General features: G+C 50.1%; 2 protein-coding genes across 8 annotated transcripts in view; one reads left to right on the top strand and one right to left on the bottom strand.

The window, feature by feature from the left end:
* Positions 1-11,151, top strand: part of NRG2 (neuregulin 2) — a 155,832-nt gene extending 144,681 nt beyond the window's left edge. For all 6 annotated transcript variants that reach the window (XM_039704401.1, XM_039704402.1, XM_039704400.1 and 3 more), the window contains 5 exons: positions 2,049-2,151; positions 3,041-3,164; positions 4,424-4,551; positions 7,003-7,227; positions 8,733-11,151. In XM_039704401.1, the coding sequence (XP_039560335.1) occupies positions 2,049-2,151; positions 3,041-3,164; positions 4,424-4,551; positions 7,003-7,227; positions 8,733-9,390 (1,238 nt within the window). In that variant the 3' untranslated portion in view covers positions 9,391-11,151. The remainder of the gene's footprint in view (positions 1-2,048; positions 2,152-3,040; positions 3,165-4,423; positions 4,552-7,002; positions 7,228-8,732) is intronic.
* A 3,940-nt stretch (positions 11,152-15,091) lies between these two features.
* PSD2 (pleckstrin and Sec7 domain containing 2) overlaps positions 15,092-22,027 on the bottom strand; it is a 75,386-nt gene continuing 68,450 nt past the window's right edge. For both annotated transcript variants that reach the window (XM_039704414.1, XM_039704415.1), the window contains exons 13-16: positions 20,991-21,148; positions 19,525-19,669; positions 18,356-18,499; positions 15,092-16,809 (exon numbers count right to left, since the gene is read on the bottom strand). In XM_039704414.1, coding sequence (XP_039560348.1) covers positions 16,603-16,809; positions 18,356-18,499; positions 19,525-19,669; positions 20,991-21,148 — 654 coding nt within the window. In that variant the 3' untranslated portion in view covers positions 15,092-16,602. The remainder of the gene's footprint in view (positions 16,810-18,355; positions 18,500-19,524; positions 19,670-20,990; positions 21,149-22,027) is intronic.

The following is a 22,027-nucleotide window of genomic DNA, read 5'->3' as shown; positions in this document are numbered from 1 at the left end:
CCCTCTCAGCCCCATTTTTATTTTTTTTTTGGTTAAAGTAGTTTCTGCTGAGAAGTAGCAAAATTCTTGCCCAGTGCTATCCATAACCAGGATGTGATCCCAGCTGGTTTTCCTAATTTGTATAAAATCTCTGAAACTCCTGTCTGAAGGAGAGAGCTGTACAACTGTAATCCAGTTCCCAAAGATGTGCACGAGCAAGAAATCATGTCTGCCATGGTTGCTGATGCCTGGAATAAGGCACCCATACCAAAGAAACATGTCACTGAAGGAGGAGTTTCATCCCAGAATGGCCTCTTCCCTATTCCAGCTCCACCTGGTTCCTTGGAAGGGAAAAAAACCCACAAGAAGGCTTTGTTTCTTATATTTTGCATCTTCATCCCAAGGTTGTCTTTCTTGCCAGTCCTTGTTTACCAAACCTTTCTGCATTCCCATTTTGAGAGTTAGAAAGAGGTAGCCATTTTTCCTAGCACGGCTTTTTTTTTCTCCAAAACTGCTTTTTCCAACCTAGAATGGCAAGCTTAAATTGTTCTAAATATCCAGCTGTCTGGAATGTTTCATTGCTTCCCACTCACTTTTTTTTTTTTTCCCCTGAAGTGTACTCCCAGGGGTTTCTATTACCAAACCTTTCTGCATTCCCATTTTGAGAGTTAGAAAGAGGTAGCCATTTTTCCTAGCACGGCTTTTTTTTTCTCCAAAACTGCTTTTTCCAACCTAGAATGGCAAGCTTAAATTGTTCTAAATATCCAGCTGTCTGGAATGTTTCATTGCTTCCCACTCACTTTTTTTTTTCCCTGAAGTGTACTCCCAGGGGTTTCTCGGACCAGATCTGTTTCTCTTCTGGTTTTGTTTTTGAGTGTTTGGTGGCACAGGGGGTATCACATGTTCTGTTAAAGTATTTTCAGTGGTGTGGGGAAGCACACTGAGCACATCAACCATGGCATGACTTTTACTGCCTAATCTAGATGGGGAAAAAAATCAATTAATATTAAAGAAGGCACAAACCCCTAAAACTTTAACACAGTGTGGGGGCATGAGGACTTTGTTCATAGCTGGTGAGCTGAAACCCTCATGGCAGCTCTGTACTGAATCCTTCTCTCTGCCATCCAGCTGGAGAACCCAAATTTCCTCTGCTGCTCTGGGCAGGGGTTGCTGGATGTCACATCTGCTCTGGTGCAGCCCCAGAGGAAGAGGAAGGTGTCCTTGCCATGGTGTTGCTGCCTAGGCGCAGTGCAAACGAGGGCCGAGCATTTCCTGGCAGCTTTGGTGGATGGGAATGGATCACCTCCCTTCCAGCCTGCTCTGGGTTTTGGTGCAAGTGACTGGCTCTTCTGGTTTGACAGGCAGCCTGTGACACTTGGTGGTATTTGAGAGGCAGCAGCAAGCTGCTTACGTTTTGTGTGTGCCTCTGAGCTACCTGATGCAATGGTATGAATCGCCTCCTAGGGTTTCATTAAAAATCCATGATTGGTTCCTGTATTTTAATCACTCCACTCCCTTTTCTTTGCCTGACACGCTATCACTTTTCCGTCCTCATGCTGCTTTTTGAGTGTTCCAGGATGTCCCTTTCAGCACCCACATGCTTTGGGGCTGTTGCTCGTGGTGCTCCCACACCAGCCTGCTCCAGGGCATGCAGCTGCTGGAGGCAGAGGCATCCTGAGCCGGGCAGAGCAGAGCCTGGGTCAGGGATCTCAGGGCGTGTGTGCTCCTGGGGAGTGAGGCATGCTGATCAAGGCACCAGAAAGGGGCTTTGTGAGATTAGTCACTGTGGGAAAGGAAGGGAAGGTGAGAAGTGTGAGCGCAGGAGGGGTGAGCTACTGAGCAAGAGAGGGCAAAAGCACAGGGAGAAAAAAAGAGGCTTTTGAGGGGTGAGGAAGGTTGAGCAGCTGGGCTCAGGTCTGGGGCAGCCATTAGGCAGCAGTGGACTGGTAGGAGGTCTGCCCAAGCCCTGTCCTCCGTGTCACCCCCATGCAGTGCTGGTTCCCGTGCAGCCAGAAGCAGCCCAGGTGCTGGAGCCCATCAGTAACTGGTTCCTTTCTCTCCATTTGCAGAAGCAGAGGAGCTCTACCAGAAGAGGGTTCTAACCATCACGGGAATCTGTGTTGCCTTGCTTGTGGTGGGCATCGTCTGTGTGGTAGCTTACTGTAAAACCAAGTGAGTATGGGGGGCTCACAGGCAAGAACTGGCTACAGGTTAGTGAGTGGCAGTGCTCATGTTCCACGCTTCCATGCTTTTCACCCAAATGTTAATTTTAGGAGATGATGTGCTGTGGTAGGTCTCATGCAGGAGGCCAGGGAAGCTGTCTACCAGACTGTGTCAGAACAGGACGTTTTCCTGGCACCATTTGCTTGTCCCCTGGAACATCATTTTGCCCAGCCAGGCGATGCTGTGTTACAGGGAAAAGCTGGCCCCCAAAGGCAGCAGCTCAGCTTGTGCCAGCAGAAGCACACTGTGCTGTTGTGCAGGAGCTGTGGGCTCAGCTATGCACATTGCAGGGACTTCCAGAGCGATCCGAATGGAGCAGGAGGCTTGGGAACCTCTTTTATGGTCTGCCTTCCCTGCCTGGACAGCACTTTTCTCCCCACTCAGCCTGCACCTCAGTTCAGAGTGCCCCTGCAGCTCAGTGGGTGTTGTGGAGCAGATGTCTCACCATGGCCATGGGCAGGCTTGGCCACTTTGTCCTTCCTGCAGGACAGGTCAAGTGCTTTGTCACCAAGGCCGAGTCAGGACTTGCTTCCCCTTTTCCTTCTCCTCACTTTTCTTCTCCGCTGCCAGCCAGCTCTGCTACACTGTGCTGGGCCTTGCCTTGGAAAGGGGACCCTGGACCCAGCTTCACAAGTTGTCCATGAGAAAAAAAGTTGACCTTTTGTTTGGAAAAGCAGTAGGAGATGTTAAGTATTGAATGCCTTGTTTTGTGTTGTTTGCAACTTTCCGCAAATACCATTGGAACATTCACGTGTTGAAGACTTGCCTTCTCTTTCATCTCTGAGGGCACAGAGCCCCATGAGAGAAGTGTTCCTAATAGATTTTTTCTATTCTAAAGGAAACAAAGAAAACAAATGCATAACCACTTGCGGCAGAACATGTGTCCTGCTCATCAAAACCGGAACCTTGCGAACGGGCCAAGCCATCCACGTTTGGATCCTGAGGAAATCCAAATGGCTGATGTAAGACCCTTTGCCTCCATCTCCCTGCATGCTCCTGAGGGGCTGTTTTCCACCAGGGGTTTGACGTAGATGTGTATCCTTACACACCTGTGTGCTTGTGTGTGAGGAGCAAAGTGCAAACAAACTTGAGCAAAAAGAAAGATTCTGCATAAAAACATGTCCAAAACCAACATCTGAAGGGGAATGTGATTTTGCTTTGAAGTACAGGATGCGATTCAGGAATTTGGAATAGGTTTGTTTTGATTAATCAAGCATGACCCTGATTTCCACTAGGAGAGATGTTCCCAATGTTTCCTGTTTATTATGCTGTCCTGTCAAGTCCCACTTGGTGGGATGACAAATGGGATCAGCACGGCAGTGACCGCAGCCGCTGTGGTGAAACACATCATGGTGATGTGGTCAGCTGTGCACCAGCCCACCTGCCCATGCCACGGGTTCTGTCCTGTGGATGCCACTGTCACACCAATGAGAACAATCTAAGTCTCTCTAGGACAGCATCCAGAGGGCAGTTCAGTCACTCTTGTGGCTTCAGTTGTACAAGATTCCCATCAAACCCCATGAGCTCAAGGGCCATCAATGGTCTGAAGTGCTTTGCTGGACCAAGACCTTGAAACAGGTCAGAAAAAGGGAAGGGGGAGGCAGAGCTGAACAAGAAGTAGTTAGAAATTAATCCAATGAATCAGCTGCAAGCTCTGTTGGGTCAGCCTTACAATATTAAAATTTAGCTACATTGAATCCCAACCATGAAGGAAGAGGAAAGGGAATTCTAAGAACCAGAGCCCCTGGCCCCATAGTACCGACTCTCTGAGAGATTAGTGCCCCTGTGAGAAGAAGGGCTGATTGTTAGATGAAGGAATATCTCAGCATAAATATTTGGATCACATCTGGAGTTTCTGTAGGACTCACATCTCTGACAGATTTCACGTTGTTCTCTTGTTGCTGGTACTCGGTCGGGTGTAACCAGCTGTGGGCAGAGATATATCTCTGCTCAGTAGCTACACATGGTACCACAGTCCTCTGGAGAATCCCTTGGCTCTCCAAACCCTTCTGCAATCTCTGTGCCACAGCCCTTTTGCAGTGTTCAAAGTGAAGGGGGAGAGAAAACTTCCACCCTCCTTGTCCCTTCCTGTGGGGTGCAGAGCTTATGGCTTCACTCAGTCCTCACCTGATTTCACCAGAAATAATCAGGCCAGCTAAATTTTTCTTTGGCAGCATTCACAGACTGGTGGCTGATCTGTGTGATTCTTCTTATTTTGCAGTATATTTCTAAGAATGTTTCTGCCACTGAGCACGTGATCCGAAGGGAAACAGAGACAACCTTTTCAGGAAGTCACTCCTGCTCCCCATCTCATCACTGCTCCACAGCCACTCCAACGTCCAGCCAGAGGTGATGTATACCATTTTCTCTGGACCTTTTCCTGCTATTTGCTGTAGGATACCGTGAGATTCTAAGATTTTCCTTTCACTTCCCTTTCTGTTTTCACTTGTTGTTTGGCTCTGTAGTGGCACACAAGCCATGTCTACACTGCAGGACTCTGCAAGGACAGCTGGTTAGTGAGAGGCATGGAAAAGTGTGTTCCTTGACTGCAGTGAGGTGCCAGCAGGATTCTGCAGCACTGACATAGCTGGAAAACCGGAGGAAATGAACCTGTGCTTCCATGCTTTGCACAGACCCAAACGGGAGGATGTGTGTAGGAAAGGTTTTGCAGGTTGTGTTTGCAGCCACACTGGACATCTGAAGTATTTCATTAAGCACACACAGATTATGTGTTTTATATTAGAATGTATTTGCCTTGTGGAAGACAAAGTACACAAAATATCACCAAATGTTTTGATCACTTCCTCAGAGTCAAGGTCTGACTTGGAAGTCACATGTTTTGACCAGAATCAAAATGCTTCTGTGAAATTTATCAGCCTCCACCTCAGGTGGTGGCTCCTCTTTCACTGGAAGTCATTCTGAAGCTTTTTGGAAATCTTGGTTTAGCAGGAAAGTACCAATAGTGCTTTGTGACAAATTATGAGACAAATTTTTTCTTTTCATTTCAAAATAACCACTGGGGGAAGAACACCATGGCTTGGAACCCAAATCTTCTCAAGGTTTCTTAGAACATTTAAATTGCAGATGGACCTCCCTATTTTTATGATGTCCAAAAAAGTCTTTCTTTCAAATGCTCTAAAGAAACTCCTGTGCAGTTTTGAGTTTGGATGTTCCAGTTCCTCCTCTTAGACAGCTCTTGTGCTTCTTCCAGTAGGTGACAGGGGTTTTCCTTGGAGATCACTTGCCTTTGATATGTGAACTGGCTCATGTCCTTCATTAGCCTGATGGGGTTGTCTCCATTCATCTGGGAATGCAGGAATTCTTTCAGCTGAAGCTCACAGATGGCTCCAGGCAGGTTTCCTTAGGGTCCAGGCAAGGAAATTCCTCAGGGTTGAGCAAGTACTCTCAGTTACAACGGGCAAGATCAACTTCAGATGTTGAACTTAGATTTTCAGGTGAATTCCTCCCCAGATTCCTCTGGCTATACCTCCAGAGAGGGAGCCAGGAATGACTTGATCGGCTGGGAATGATTCTTTTTTCCAGGGAAATCCACTCCTCATCAGCTAGTCAATCTATTCTCCAGGTTTTTTTGCATTCATACTTTTCAGCCCATCCCTGGCTAGGTGTGTGCAACCTGAGCCAGGTGCACAGAGGCTCCTGTGCCTGCAGAGCTGCACCTTGCTGGCCTTCCATGCTCAGATAAAAGGCCTGGGCCATCCCTGGGCACCTTCTGAAGACACAAAGGTGTGTCTGGAGGGCAGCATTAGCTCATGACAGCTGTAGGGAGGAACCTACCTTGGGTAGCCTCTGGTCCTGGCTACCTGCCACCTCATTTTCCTGAGTCAAGTGCAGCAAGCAGGTGCTTCTTGAAGTCATGCCAGAGGCAAACTACTGGCATAATCAGGCTCCATTTTACTCCATCAGTGCCTCTAATGAGGACGCTGTTTGAAGTTATAAATGAGCATGAGCCTGGAGCCATCAATAATTAACAAGTTCTTGGGAAATCTTAATGAGGGCTGCTCTCCTCTGTAAACCCCCACCCAAAATCCTCCACCCACACAGCTCCATCTGGTGCAGTTTGGGACTTCAGAGGGGTTGCTCTCATGGATCACATATTTTTGCAGTGGTGGGGGTCAGCGTGGTGGCCGTGGCACTGGTGGGACCCCGTTGTGCAGGTGGCCCTGTGCATCCCCACTGAGTCCTCGTGGGATGTTCTCTTTGCACCAAGACTGGGGCCAGTGGGGCTGCAGCTGCTCAGCACACCATGGTCTTTGTCTAGCACCTTGAAAGTGTTTTCCTGCCAAAATCTTTGGTAGACTTTGCTCTGCTAATTTTGAGTGGCTTCTCCTGGCTCCTCTCTGGTAGCAATTCCAAAGGGGCTGTCACTTGGCAGTGCAGGTGGCACATTTGAAGGAACTTGGCTGACTTGCCTTGGCATAGCCAATGTGTTAATCCACACCCAGAACACTTTGCAAGCACAAAGCAGAATTGCCCTGGCCTCCCTCCAAAGGCTGTCCCATCCTGCTCCCAGGCATTTATTCTGTGGTGGGATAAGTACCTGCTATTGCACTGGTTTACTTCCTTTGTCCTCTAATGGCTTCTCCAAGAAGCAGCAAATGGCAAATCAAAGGTAGGGCTGGGAATCTGGGCTTCCCTGGCCAGATGTGTCCTAATGAGAGAGACAGAGAAGGGGGACAGCAGTGCAGAGGTGCAGAGATGAGCGTGAGCAGGACCTGTGTCTTTGGAGAAGAGCTGGGTGGGGGCTCCTTGCTCACTGTCCCCATGGGCTTTGCTCCACAGACATGAAAGCCACACCTGGAGCTTGGAGCGAACAGAGAGCCTGACTTCAGATTCCCAGTCTGGGATAATGCTGTCCTCGGTGGGAACCAGCAAATGCAACAGCCCTGCGTGCGTGGAGGCACGGGCTCGCCGCGGGGCCACCTTCTGCATCGAGGACCAGCGGCGGCCCACGACGCAGTACCGCGACTCCGTGGATTCCCTGCGCGACTCGCCCCACAGCGAGAGGTCAGACCCCACTGCTTGCTGCCCCGCAGCACGCCAGAGGCAAGCCATGCCTCTGTGCCAAGCCCAAAAACTTCTGCCTTTGCCGGCCCTAGAGCGGCAGTGCCATGGTAGAATTGGGGAACTCCAGCCCTGCTCCTACCAGAGGAAGCCCGATTCCCCCAGGAGGCCACTCTGGCTCTGCACCCTGGTGGCAATGTAGGTTTGGAGCACAGGGATGATGGGTGTGGAGTATGCCTGGCTGTAGTCAGGCATATTCTCTATTTCTCCAGCCCTGCTCCTACCAGAGGAAGCCCGATTCCCCCAGGAGGCCACTCTGGCTCTGCACCCTGGTGGCAATGTAGGTTTGGATGATGGGTGTGGAATACACCTGGCTGCAGTCAGCAACTGTAGAGAAAAACTAGCTGGGAGAACACCCTGGGCAGCTTGTTGGGCTGCCAAGCAGACTCTGGCTCTCAGGTGCTTGGGGAAATGTGTCTGTCCTCAGCACAGTCCTGGATGGCCAGGTGAGAGGGTGCTGCACGTGGGCACAGCCTTGGGACAGGACTTGGTAGGACCCAGCCTTCAAGGTACACACCTACAGGGCTGAGACACCAGCAGCAGCAGTAGCAGTTGTCCTCTTCCCAGTCTGGTTCCTCATGGAGCAGAAGCACATCTCCACCTTTGTTTGAGCCCTTTGCAGGTAGCCATGAGTGACTCTTGGTGGCCACGTGGCTCTTCTTGGGCAATTACCCTCCAAGGCAGTGGAACTTATCCATGGGGCAGAGGAGAAAGGCAGCATCTCCTGCTCTCATTCCTGTCCCTGGTCCATTCAGGCAGACTGACTCAGCTCATAAGGAGATCTCATACATCACAAAACACATGAGTAAAAAGGCCTGGTTGAGTGAGAGAGCCTGGGCTGGTGGATTGGGCAGATGTACCATTGGGAATATCAAGAAGACATAAGATCTGCTACCTAGAAAGAGGTGGTGCTGAAGAAGGGGCTAGAGAGAGGGGCTAGATGAGACCTGAGTGACCACACTGATGTTTTCATTAGAGTAAATGGCTTTTTGAGACACAAGATTTTTGCTAAGTCAGAGAAAGCAGTGCCCAGGGTTTCCCCATCTGCGGCCTGAGCAGGGAGAGGGAATTCCAGGAACCTTCCTCAGAGACAAGCATGGCACTTCAGAGGGAACAGAAAGCAGCTGTCAGGCAGATGAGAGGCAGTGAAGCCATGACTCAGCCTGCTGGGAGATGCTGCAGGGTTTGCAGCAATGCAGAGTGGGAATTGTGCACCAAGTCCCTCGGGAGAAGTGTTTTGGGGGATGCTCAGCACATGCTGCCCATTGAAGCCAGCAGCTCACCCTCCCTTGGCACAGCAGTCCCTCCAGCTGATTCCCCAGGAGAACCTCCACGAGCAGGTTCACTGGAGGCCTCGTGGGTCCCTAGGCCAGGTGTTCAGCAAAGCGCGGGCTCAGCTGGTGGTTTTTGGGTTGTTCGGTGTCCAAACAGAGGTGTTGCTTTTCCAGGTACGTGTCGGCCCTGACCACACCAGCACGCCTGTCGCCCGTTGACTTCCACTACTCGATGACCACGCAGGTGCCCACCTTTGAGATCACGTCCCCCAACTCGGCGCACGCCGTGTCCCTGCCGCCGGCGGCCCCCATCAGCTTCCGCGTGGAGGAGCAGCAGCCCCTCCTGCGGCGGTACCAGCTCCCCTTCCAGGACACGCAGAGGTACGACAGCTACTACCAAAGGAAGACCTACCTAAACGACAGCATGGGGAGCCTGCCCTCCAGCCCCTTCCGCATCACAGAGGACGACGAGTACGAGACGACGCAGGAGTACGTCACAGCACTAGAGCAGCCAAAGAAAACAGCCAGCAGCAACAGGCGGTGGAAAAAATCCAAACTGAACGGGCACATCCCTCACAGAGCCAGAGCCGTCCGGGACTCCTTCTCCTTGAGCAGCGCCTCTTACAGCGAGTCTGACGAGGAGCTGGTGGCCGAGAGCACCCCGTTCCTAAGCACTCAGAACAATGAGGCGGCGCACACAGAGTCGCCGCCGCTGCACCGGCCGGGCGACAGCCGGACTCACTACTCGTGCCGCGGGCACAGCGCGCACGGCGACGGCGGCCGCGGCAGCCTGGCGCACGTGGCGCCCAAAGCGGACCCCGACCCTCTCTAGGCCCTCCCGCGCTCCTGCATGGGCGACCGCATGGAGGAGGCCGAGAGGAGGCAGGCCGAGGGCGAGACGAAACCACACAAACCGCAAAACGAGACAAAACAGAACAAAAAAAAAATAAATATTTTTATTTTATATAAAAGAGGGAAAAACAAAAAATATAACAAATAAAAATGTTTTATTTTCATTTTAGCAAAGTTGTCTTATAATAGCTAACGACAATGACTTTTTTATAGGGAATCTCTATTTATATGTAATGTCTTGATTTACAGCTTCCGAGAAAAAAAAAGTAAAAAAGAAAAAAAAAAAGAAGAAGAAAAGAAAACAAACAATAAAGTTAAAAAAAAAGTGGGCCAATTTTTGACTACTTAAAAATAGAAAACAAAACTATCGTGGTGCCTTTTGCTGTATGCTAGTGCTGGGATTCATGCCGAGGATTCTGTTTCAGTAGCATTTTTAAGGTCATAGATTTTTGTTTGGGAGACAACCTGTCACAAGGGCGCTCTTCTGTTGGAAGAAAACAGCCTTGCCACTTTCCCCCGTACCTTGCTATTAATGATCTTATTCTTTAAAGTATTGTTTAAACACACATTAAGGACATGAGTGGGAGCATTTCCATTATCATGTCTAACGAGGATCTGTCTTGCCCTGTAAACTACTTGTATTTTTGCTTAAATCAGGAGAAAAAGAAACCCAACAGCACTGTGCTGAAATGCAGAAATAACGTTTCTTTTGCCACACAGGTAGGAAGAGAAAACGAAATTGCGCAGCAGCAGCAGCCCTTACAATATAGCTCTCAACCTTTGGCCATCTCACCGGTGGGTCTGGAGTGGGGTTGGCACAGGTTTGCAGTGAAGCCAGGCAGACACCCTGTGACCGTGGTGGATCACACCTGTCACGTACCCTTGAATCCGGGTCGCTGAGCCAGCCCCGTCCAGCCGCGGTGCCCGTGGCCGCGTGGCTGCCCCAGCGCCGTGCTGGCCACGGCGTCCCCTCGGCTGAGCGGTGCCGCCGTGGCGCTGGCCGTGGCCAGGGCTGTGGTGTCCCGTGTGACACCCTGCCGGGGTGCCGGGGGACACCCACAGGGCGGTCCCGTGGCGCAGACGGCCGCGTGTCACCCTGGACATGGAGCCAGGCCGCGTGCCCCAGGGGTCAGCAGGACCCCGAGCGCTCTGGGCTCCGCTTGTGGCCGCTGCCTTGGCCGGGCAGGGCCCTGGTGGGGTGGCCCAGCGAGCGGATTCTCCCGTACGGCCGTGCCACGTGTTGTAAAGACAGTTGTTGCCGTCACGTCCTGCCATCGATGACGGACGTCGCGTCCCCAAACCCGGAGCAGCTCTGGCCATCGGCTCTGTGGCGCAAAGAGACAGTCCTGCGTGTCCAGGCAGCAGAGCATCCCCCGTGGAAGTGCCCCCCTCTCCTCAGTTCTCTGCAGCAAACCTGTTTACATTGTAGCCTGACTTTTTTCTTTTTATATTTTTACTTCTGCATGTCCTTTGCATTTCAGATACTGTAGATTGGATGCATGGTGAAGCTGTGACTGAGAAGATAATACAACAATTGACAGTGTATTATTTCATTTAACTTTTAGCAATAAAGTAACTAAACCCTCTATTCCTCACCCATGATGGGGTCAGATAGAAAACTCTGCTAATTTGTCATAAGATGATTGTCAAAGTTTGCTCTGGATTGTCTGAATGTCAGAACTCTTGACTGTTTAACACTTGAACATTTTTTATATTATAAATAAAATAAGAAATAACAAGCTGTGGGCTGCATTAATCTCAGGCCCTTTAGGGGGCAAATGGGGAGCTGTGACAGGCACCATACACAGAATCACAGACTGGTTGAGGCTGGCAGGGACTTCTTCCACATTTCCTGCTCCACCAGCTCACCAGGGTCAGCTGCCCAAGCCTGTGTTCAGTCAGGGCTTGAGTATCTTCAGGGATGGCAGTACCACAACTTCTTCGGGTAACCTCTGCCAGTGTTTGGTCCCTCCCAAAGCAAAAATTTGTCTTCTTGTATTCAAACTGGCATTTTTTATCTCAAAGTTTGCATACAGATTCATACTGTGTAGGCCGTCTATCAAACCCTGAAAACTGTCTACAAATTCATTTCCCATACAAACTGGATTTGCTAATTTTTAATTTTAATTAAATTTAATTTTTTTGTTTAATTTAATTTTTAATGAGGGCCCTTTGCCTAATTTACTATTTTAGGCCTATTGCCTTGTGTCCTGAACACTGCTGAGAAGAGTGCAGCTCCTCCCTCTTTTTCACTGCCATCCACTGGGTATTATACACATGGATAAGGCCTCCCCAAGCCTTCTCCTCTCCAGGCTGGACAGTTCCAGCTCCCTCATCCTTTCTTTGTATGAGAGATGCTCTGGTTCACTTGAGATCTTTATGCCCATAAAGACCCATAGGTCGTGTTTTTCTACCTGGCATGGACATTTGACCTCCCCTGCAGGGCTCAGGAGTGGAGGCTCACTGAGGTGAGTGAATGCCAACCACGCATCTCCCGGGGGTGCCATTCCTCCTCCAACTGCAGATCAGGAGATCCCCCTTCACTTGAACCATGGAAGTTTCCAGATGTGCCAGGAGAGGTCAGGATGCTTGGCATGTCCTGTGACCTGGCACCTATGTAGTGACTTCAACACAGTGGAGATGTGTTGGGTCCAGCCCTGGCAGTGCCACGCTGCCATGCAGCAGTGACCCACCCACAAAACAGGGCCTTGCTCAGCTCCTCCACGGGAAATCTGTGTCTCTGGCTATCCCATGCAGGGACTCACTGACAACGTGGTGTGGTCACAGGAGCACCGTCCCTGAGGTGGCACCCATGGCTCCACCCAGATCAGAACTCCCCTGCTTCTGCTCAGTCACATGAACAGGTATCCAAAAAGCCCCAGCTGAACTCCCTTAGCAGGAGAGGGATCTGTTACAGTGAGTCAACCCTATTGAAATTGATAGGTTGGAACTAACTGATCTGGTTGGAACTAGATGATTTTTAGTGTCCCTTCCAATCCAAATCATTCTATGATTCTATGAATGCCCAGGGCTGTGAAAGAACTGCCCAGCCCTCACAGTGCTGCCCATGGTGGAGGCCAGGCTAAGCACACCCACAGCCTGGGCTTTTCCTGCTCCAATTCCCCCAGGATGCCCATTGCCCTGGAGCTGACCCAGCTGTGTCACAGGCCACCCCAAACATTCATTGCATGTCCTGTGGGGCCTCCAGACAGACCAGAGGGCTCAGCACTCCACCCTGAATGAAGGCATCTCAACACTGGTTTCCCAGAAGGTTAAAGGCTGAAGGACCCTGCCCTCCTGCCCATGTCACCCAACAGCAATGTGCAGAGAAGGTGTTAGACCTGGGTAAAGGTGCTGGGTCAAGTCCTGATTGGGGTGACATTGGCCTTTGGACACATCATGCCCAGTTCTGTGCAGCCCCAAGCCCCGCTGGAGGAAGGCAGCAGTGCAGCTCTGCACTCTCCTATTCCTCTTGGGATGCGCCCCAGCTCCCCCCTGCCTTTGATCCCTCTCAGCTCCTCCAGTGGCTCCCAGAGCAAGGTGAGATGGACAGGAATGGGCAGAGAACACCCAACCCCTTGGAAGGGACATCTGTGAATGATCACCAAGGCTGATCCCTGGGGAAACCAGACACATGGCAGAGGGAGATCGGGTGCCTTTGTCTTCCCAAAGCAGCCCCATCTCCCTGCCTGGCTCTCCTCAGGTTCTGTGAGCTCCACTCGTGGAGAAGCCCCCCAAGGCTGGCACAGCAGCATCTGCATTCCAAGGTACAGCTCTCGGGTCTCCCTGGCATGTAGAACAAGCATGTGGCCACTTCTCAGGGTGTGCTCAATGCAGCTGATCCCCACCAGGAATCTCTCTGGGTCCCTTGAGGGAGAGAGAACCTGTGGGTTTGCCCTGCACAGGGGGATATTTCCCTGCTCTGTGGTTTGCAGGGATCTGTGATATTCTGCATTTGCTGAGACACCACTAGCTCTGAGCCATGGCAGCATCAGGATTCTTTGTGGTGATTTTTTTGTTAAACGTGCCCCTTGATTCCCATAATTGTGTTCTATATTTAGAGGCAGTTACGCTACTTCAATTTTCTCTCCAATTGCCTCTGAAGGAAGCCTGCATCTCTCTCTTTTTTTCCCTGGCTGGTTTATTTTTAGACTACTCATTTCCAGCCGTGCGTGCTCCTAGGGTTTTGCCGTAAATATTTTACAGCAATTTTCACAGGTGGGGGAGCCACCAGAGGTTCCTGACAGCTCTACTCTGCATGCACAGTGCCTTTAGTGCCCCTCCCAGAGGGGAAGGAATTGCTTTCCTGACAGAGATGGGTGGCACAAGCAGGAGAGGAGTGTTTGATCCTGGCTTTGGGGTCAGAAAATCTCCCCCACAAAGAAGTCCCTCTAAAATGAATGTGGCTGTGTCCAGGACAAGTGGCCTGGCAGGGAGGTCAGGCTGAACCCCCACTGCCAAGCGAGGTTGTGTGAGACCCAAAGCAGTCTTGGTGCCTGCTGGAGGGGCTGGCACAGGCTGGGGATGTGCAGAAAGTGCATCTGAGTAACTCCAGGAGGAGAAAAGGATGTGGCTGCCTAATTCCTCTGAGATGCTGCTTTTCTCTCTTACTGGTGGGTGCCTGTGTCCTTGACCCCAAGGGAGGGAGAAAAAGGATGATAAAACCCATTTTCTTCCAAGTCACAAGCTGAGGCTTTAGATTGGTCAAACAAGGCATTTTTGGCTCTTCCCTCATGTAGGTAAGATGCTCTTAACATATCTCTTGTAGGTAAGATGCTCTTAACACATTTTCATGTGTTTGTGCACCTGGATCAGGACTTGCGCACGAGGCAAACTGCAGGTACTCAGCAAGAGCAAGTTTAATACTCTGAGCTGTCTTGCCAAGTATTGTCTGAAATCAGCTGCCTCCCCTTCCCACATCCACTGGGTGTTCAGTCTCACAGCTCTGAGTCTCTTTCCTTCTGCCCAGAGGAGACTTTGTAAGATCTTGCTTTTCTCTTCAAGTTACTCCCAGCTGAGGATGGCAGACTGGCACCTTCAGCCAGGGGGCTGAGCTGCTCTTGGTGGCAGCTCAAACACACTGGAGATGCCACTGCCCACTGGAAGGGATGCTCAGAAAGGGAAGACTGAAATACACAATATTACCTGGGATTTTGGAGACGAGGAGTTGGGCCCAGCTTTCCCCTGGACTTCCACTGTGAGAGTCTCAGCACCAGACACTTCATGTGAGTAGGAACATCTTGGAGGTCTTTGGTGCAGGAATGTCTGTACAACACCTGGCACAAAAGCAGGGATGCCTTGGAGGAACAGCCACAGACTCCTCTGGAAACCGTTGTGAGAACATCTCCAGTCACAATGCAGGGCTTGGCACCTTTCTGTTCCCATAAATCTCTAGGCTGTATGTGCACAGACACATCTGGGATGCACCAAGTGGAGGGAAGAGTTACTTGAATGTGTTCCCAAAGCAGCCCATCTATCCACACCTGCTCCAGAGCCATCCAAGAGGATGGGTGGGCTGGTACCCACTTGTGGAAAGGAATTGATGTTTTCTGGTGCTGTCTGTCCATAGGATCCTGGCTTTTCTGCATCAGGTGCTGGTGCATATCTGAATCAGCCTGGCCTTCTGGTGCTGTGAAATCTGGGATCAATCCAGCACATGGTGGAACGATGCTTCAGACCAATTCTCTTTACCAACAGATTCAGTTTTATTGTTATTCTTTTTTTTACATGATTCTTAGTGCATCATTTCAAATAAACTATCAAACTGTACAAAGAAACAGAGATAAAAGAAGAGGCGATAAAGTTGAGAAGAGGTTTTTAGTGTCATGAACCATCATGGAAAACAGTAGTCCATAGGTTCTCAAACATTGAAGGTCCAAATAAATCTTATTTTGTTTGTTTAAAAAATGCTGCAAAATATAAACAATAAATGACTGTAATTAGCAGCTACAAGATCCTTCAAAACTGGAACTTGATTACTGTGAACGCACCTAGGGGAAAGAAAAGCAATCTGAGATCAAGATCAAACGAAACAGTGAAATAAATAAAGTGTGGGAGGACGGTTGTGGCATTGAAATGCAGAGGAATCACTTCAGCACAACAGTAAATCATTGGACCACAGACAGCAGAAAGGAACAGAAACACAATTCCCACTTAAAAGAGTACAGCATGTGCATCGCAGGATGGAGGAATACAGCAGGGACGGGCAGAGGGATCACTCCTGCACACAAAGGTTCCACTGGAGCTTGCACATGGCTCCAGTTGTGCCTTGAACCCAGAGTGGTGGATCCCTGGATGCCAAACTAGCAGCCACTTGGGCAGTTTGTCTGAATAAGCAGGAGTGGGAGAGCGATGTTTCACAGCAAAGCCAGGTGGGATTTCCATTCGAGTAAAAAAAGGAGAAAAAGAAACAAAAAAGATACACAGCTATTCCATTTTTTTAGAACATCCTGGTGGGCTGGTCAGACCCTCCACATCCCTAGCGTCTTCCCCAGGCAGCTTGCCTTCACTTGCACACTGAGGTTAAAAACCCAGGTTAAAGTTTCCTTATATATATATATTTATTTATATTTATTCATATGTATATATATATATATATATAAAAAGGGTAAGGTGACAGAGGACCCTTCAGGCTCCTCCTGCCATGGGCAGGTGGCATTCCCACGTCGCCGTGCTGAAGGCGCCTCTCCCGCTCGGTGACCAGCTCACGACACCCGTCCTGTCACGCCGCGCTCCTCGTGGGGCAGGGACCTGCCCCTGCCACCCTGTGCCCTTCTCTGGGAGCGCTGGTGGTGCCACAGACGTCGTCTCGGCTCAGTTTCCTGCATGCCAGGGACTGTGACCATGAACTGCTGGGGACTCCAGGGAGGGAAGGAGAGAGACAGGGCTGGTGGAGGAAAGAGCGACCCAGCCCTTGAAGAACCAGCATATCCCTTTGTTGTGCAGGCTGCAGCAGGAGGGAAAGAAAAGCCACTGGTGCAGTTGGGAATGAAGAAGAGATGATGCTGAAATGCCAGAGCATTGTCAGAGAGTGTCAACTAAAGCTTCTTTGATTTCTTTCACTAGAGCAATCCCCATGTCATACATGTCTACAGTTTTGCTCATATAATTTCCTAAGTAAAATTGTGCTCATCAATCTAAGTCCAGGAGCGCAGAGCATCGCCGGTTCATCCCCCCGTGCACATGTTCCTTGTTAAGTGTTCTGCTCCAAAATGTCCTTTTCTGCCTTACAGCTGACGGACATGTGCCCTTGGCTCAGGGAAGGGCTGGAATGCGTCTTTCGCAAAGCGATGTCGTCGGCCTCCACCTTGAGGAAACTGGTCTCGATCCTCTCCAGGTCATCTGTCCCCACTTTTATCTTCATGCACAGCAGGTTGATGTACGTCTCATAGCGGCTCTTCTGCAGGGAAAGAGGGAACAGAGAGCCTGGGAACAGGGACAGGCCATGGCGTGTGTGGCACGCAGAAACAATTCCATCAGCTACTGCAGGAAAACCCATCACATACCAGCAGCATCCCACTAATCACACCCCACAGATCTAACCCCAGCACAATGCCTTGTCTGTGCAAAGACGGATTGTTTGAAGGTCTGAGGAGAAAGGTGGGTGTGGGCCTGTGTAAAACTCTCCAGTTGCTTTTGCAGGTCTTGGCTGCCACTGTGACTGTATAAGGAGCATTCTGGGGGAGGGATGAGATGAACAGACCTGCTGCTTCCTGATTTAGGAGCTCACCTTGACTGGTTAAAATACTGCTGCTTGTCATTGTTTCCATCCAGTGGTTCAGTTACTCTGCTGAGTTGTGCCTCCTATGCTCCTCACAGAGCACAGCATAAAGGGAGGCATCCTCTCTGCCTGGATCCTCTGTTCCAATGCTGGATGGGATCTTTTTGAGGGCTTGTGTAATACCCATCCTTTCTCTTAACATCTCAGAGGCAGCCTGTGCTGGCTTCTTTGTCAGCACAAAGAAACAAGCATTTCTGGAGCACATCTCATAAGACAGATGAGATGAATTGTGCCCTGGAAGTGCCAGCTTCTCCTTCAAGACTGAAAAGGCAGTGCAGAGAAAAGCTCAGATAGAGACTTCTCTGCAGGCATCCAAAACCAGATGCAGAAAAAAGGGAGGCAGCAGCAACTATTTGGAAAGTTAGTACAAAGACAAGGGAACCAGCAGCTGGGAGCTGTGGCTTTGGAGAATGAGGCTGGGTGTTACACAAAAGGATGGTGCAGCCCTGGCATGAGGAAGGTGGGATATTTCTAACCTTAGTGATTTTTGGGGCTTGGCCACTAAATGGCACACTCACTCTGGGCTAAGACTAGGACTAATCCAAATTCCTGCTGGAAGCAAGACTAAAGGCCTCCAGCAGTCCCTTCCCACTGACACCTATGTGGCAGGAACCACACCTTCTGCTCAACTCTTACAGGAACAAAATACCCCATTTCTCCCACAATTAAATGCTTCTTAGACTTTACAGGGAGTTAAAACTTATGTACATGCCTCCTCAAAGGGTCTGTAATCAGCTGTAACACTGGGTTTGGCTTTATTTACAAAAATGGTTGCAGCAAAACAGGATTAATTCTCCCAGGGATTCCCTTTGCTTTTTATTGATGTTGCTGAAAAAGACTGAGTCACACTGAGAAGTGAACTACTCTCATACTTGGGACCTGAGGAAATGTCAAAATTTAGCACAGTAAAATAAGACTTTCTCTTGTCAGTTTTCCCTTCCTCTGGTTAGAAATCACAGAGGGAAAGAAATGGCTCATTTCTTATTTCAGCCTCAGTGCAAAACAGTGAGGCTTGTTGCTGCCCCAAGACCCCCATCCAGTTGGGAGCCCGTGTCCTTCTCTCTCCTTTCATGCTCTCCCAGACTCACAGCAGCCACTCTGGAGCTCTGCTCTCCTCAATCAGCCAAGGTACCATTTATCACAGAAAAGATGAAAGTTCCTTTACCTCAAATATTAGGTAATGTTCTTTGAGTCTGTATTCCTCAGCCTCTTTTGACTTGAGGCTCTTCTCTACAGGATGTAATTTATGCTCTGCTAATTCGTCTGCAATCTGCTTCATTTTATTTTCATGAGACCTCAGCTGTTCCTCCTGCCGAGAGAAGCGTGTCAGGTATTAAAACGTGGCAGTGCAGCACCCAGTGCTCCTCCTGCCTGTGGCTGGGGGAACTCTCTCTGCAAGGGCGTGAGCTCAGCCACTGTGCTGAGCCAAAGGTGTCTTGTGCACTTGCAAATTCATCTGATAAGGAGCAGCTCAAACACAGGTATTGGAGTAAGAGCAAAACTCAGGTATCTCAAGTGCCAAGAGTGGATTTCTTTGGCACTGAGGCATCCTTGGCATCAAAAGCACAGAATGCTCCTGTAACATGCACCCTGTAAGAGCCAGGCAGAAGCAGCACTGTCCCACGAGCTGCTCATCCTGCTCTTTCCAGAGACAGAAGCACCTCCCCATCTGGGCTCTGACAAAGGTGACCATCTGGCCACATTTGTCTCAGCAGACAGCAGCTGTGTCTCTGCACTGACATTTCAGGCTGTCCTCCCCTTTGCTGCGGGGCAGTGGCAGTGTGTCCCTAGTTTTTTGGAAGTGCTGAGGCACGTTGGGCCTTCCCTGGAAAGGGAAACAAAAGCTACTCTTTGGATGGCAGCTACTCTTGGTTAGCTGAGCCTGGTGCACTGTGCTCCCTTGTTTCCAAAGCTTTCCCTACTGACTGGAACTCAGACATCCCTTTTGTCTGTGGGTTTTGAGCTCCAGAAACAAGAGGATGCCATGATATAAACCAAACCTGTTGGGCTCTGCAGTATCAACTCACGCTATTCTGCTGTTTCCACTCCAGCAACAGGAAGGTGCTGGGATGTGATGGGCAAAGAGCAATAAAGAAGCCAGAACCAACAGGCAGGTGTGTGCATAGGGCTGTTTATAGCCATTGCAAAAGGAGCACTGGCCACATGCCAGGACTTTCCACATCTGTCCAAGCTGCCCACTCCACTCCCCTGTTCCTGCACTGAGCAGTGTGTCCATCAGGCAGGAACAGGGGGAGCTGCAGATGGGCTCACCCTGAGATGAAGGGCTTGCTGAGCACTGGGCACTCCTCCACCACTCCTTCTCTCACACACTACCTGGCACAGCTTGGTCATGGATGAAGGCAGGAGCGGGCGGCAGAACTTCTTCATGGAGCAGATTGCAGCTGGGAAGGCTGGAGCAGAGAAAATGGCAGCAACAAGGTTGATCCGCAGGATCCAGGAGAGCATTTCCTCCTTACTTCTGTTATGGAGGAGGGGAGAAGAGAAGGGAGTCTGTAAATGCTCTTGAACCAGGACCAGACAACAGCTGACAACAGCCCTGGAGGGAACCCATGCTCAGGAAGGCCATCGGTGGCCTTGCTTTGATGCCACCTCTGTGCCAGGTTATGAACAGAGGGAAGCACTGTCTAACTGGCTCCTCTACAGTGCCCTGATGATTTCAGGGCTGCTGCGTGCCTCTCGAAGCCTGGGCAGTCCTGGCCTCCTCGTCAGCTCTGGTTGTATTCCTGTGGAGCTGTGGAGAGGCCAGAGCCAAGGATGTCCTGCTCTTAGGAGACAGAGAGCCACACAGCAGAAGTTCCACAGAGCAGGATGTCCTTTATGTCATTTGTGAGACACTGCCCAGGGTCTCCAGTGTTTCCCTCATCAAATCTGTCCAGTCACTGCTCCCCCAAGCCTTCAAGTGGGTGTTAGCTGCACTAATTCAGATGTCAAGCTTTAGCTTGCAATTAGTACCCCAGCTCCACAGACAATGTCACCTCTCTCAGCAGAAGACATGAAAAACATGAGACTGAAGATGACTTCATCACACTTGACACTTACCAACACCATAACATTCCTTAGCAATGGACTCAGGTAAAACACCTACCCTGGCTGGGGAAACTGCTTTAAGGAGGTTTAGACAATTTCCCCATCAAAAGCTGACAAGGGGAATCATCACCTGCACCACACAGATGTTCTCTCTTCCAGAATATGCCAACAGAAGTTAGCAAGAGGAGCCCTTTCACTCAGCCCTGCACATCCCAGCCTGTCACCCTGTTCTTTTGAGTTCTTCTAAGCCTTCTGATGTTTACATTCTTGTAAAGAACTTTCTCACACGCTTTTCTGTAAATACTTATTGTTTTGCATTCTTTTCTGGAGAAGAAATTTGATAGACTGTTGATTTGTCCAGTGCCATTGGAGAGGTAGCACTGTCATCCTCCAATCCACTGTCACTTTTGGAAATCTATAAATGTTGGAGTCAGAATTAAACTTCCCTCTTTTTCACCTTGGAGAATCCAGTGTCCGCGTCTTTCTATTTCGTGTCCTAGAGTGACACCAGCCCATCCTGCTCAGCCTGCTTTGGTGACAACTGGGAAGGACCTCAAGGACTGGCACAAACCTACCAAGAAACTGTGACCTATGGGCAAATCCTTTTCCCAGCCCTGCAGAAATGACCCTCAGCCCCTTCCTCCCCCCGGGGTGCCCCTAAAGCGTGTGCTGCTCTGGCCAGGTCGGGCAGTCTGGCAGTGGCTGCAGGTCAGGCTGCCCACCCAGGCACTGCAGGGAGGGCTGGCACTCACGGGGCCTGGAAGAGGAAGACTCTCCAGTCAGCTGTCTTCAGCTTGAGCACGTTGGACTTCTTGCTGTAGTCAGAGGCTTTTGTGGCTAAGGCGTGGTGCACGCGGATGGCGTTTTTCAGATCCACTTCAGAGAGGTCTTTGTCAGGTTTATATTCATCCTGTGAAGAGGAACGTTAATTGGATAATGACAACACTAACATTTGTGGGATGCTTTAATGAACCTGCCTTTCTCCCTGTGCTATAATCACAGAGTGCCGAGACCAGGAAAAGCACTGCTTTGTACAGTAAATGCTAGGAGCTGATAATGATAATAATTAACATCTGGCAACTGCTTCCATCATTAAGTTCACTGGGAAGATGTAAAGAAGGAGATGAAAGTTTTAAACATAATTATCAATAGTTATTTCTAACACAGCACACGCCTGAGGCTTTGTGGGGAGGCACAAAGCAGGGCCAGGTTTCTGCAGAGCTTCCCCCACAGTGCAGAGCTCAAACCAGGATGCAACTCCCAATCAGCAGAGGATATCAACGAGCACCTGCCCTGGTGCTGCATCTTCAAAGACTCATAGAACGGTTTGGGCTGCAGAGGGCCTCAAAGTTCATCCCATTCCAACCTCCTGCTATGGGCAGGGACACCTTCCCCTATCCCAGGCTGCTCCAAGCCCCATCCAGCCTGGCCTTGGACACTGCCAGGGATGGGGCAGCCACAGCTTCTCTGGGCAGCCTGTGCCAGGGCCTCAATACCCTCATAGGGAAGAATGTTTTCCTTATATCTACCTAAATTTCCCCTCTTTCAGTTCAAAACCCTTTGCTCCTTGTCCTATCACTATAGCTGAGTGTGGAGGAAGGTAGCCCTGGAGCATCTCTGCAGCCAGTGCATCTCTGTACAGGTGAGGGGGCCTGTGGGCAGTTGCCAGTCTGAGTGTGGCCCCATGAACCAGCTTTGGTCTCCATTTAGTCCATGTGCTCCTTTGGCATGATCTCCTCTGTAATTTGTTAGACTGGCACTTGCAAATTGCAGCAGCATTCCCTGTATT

Source organism: Passer montanus, unplaced genomic scaffold, assembly GCF_014805655.1.
Source record: "Passer montanus isolate IOZ18808 unplaced genomic scaffold, ASM1480565v1 scaffold174, whole genome shotgun sequence".
Lineage (NCBI taxonomy): Eukaryota > Metazoa > Chordata > Aves > Passeriformes > Passeridae > Passer > Passer montanus.
This window is presented reverse-complemented; position numbering and strand designations above follow the sequence as displayed.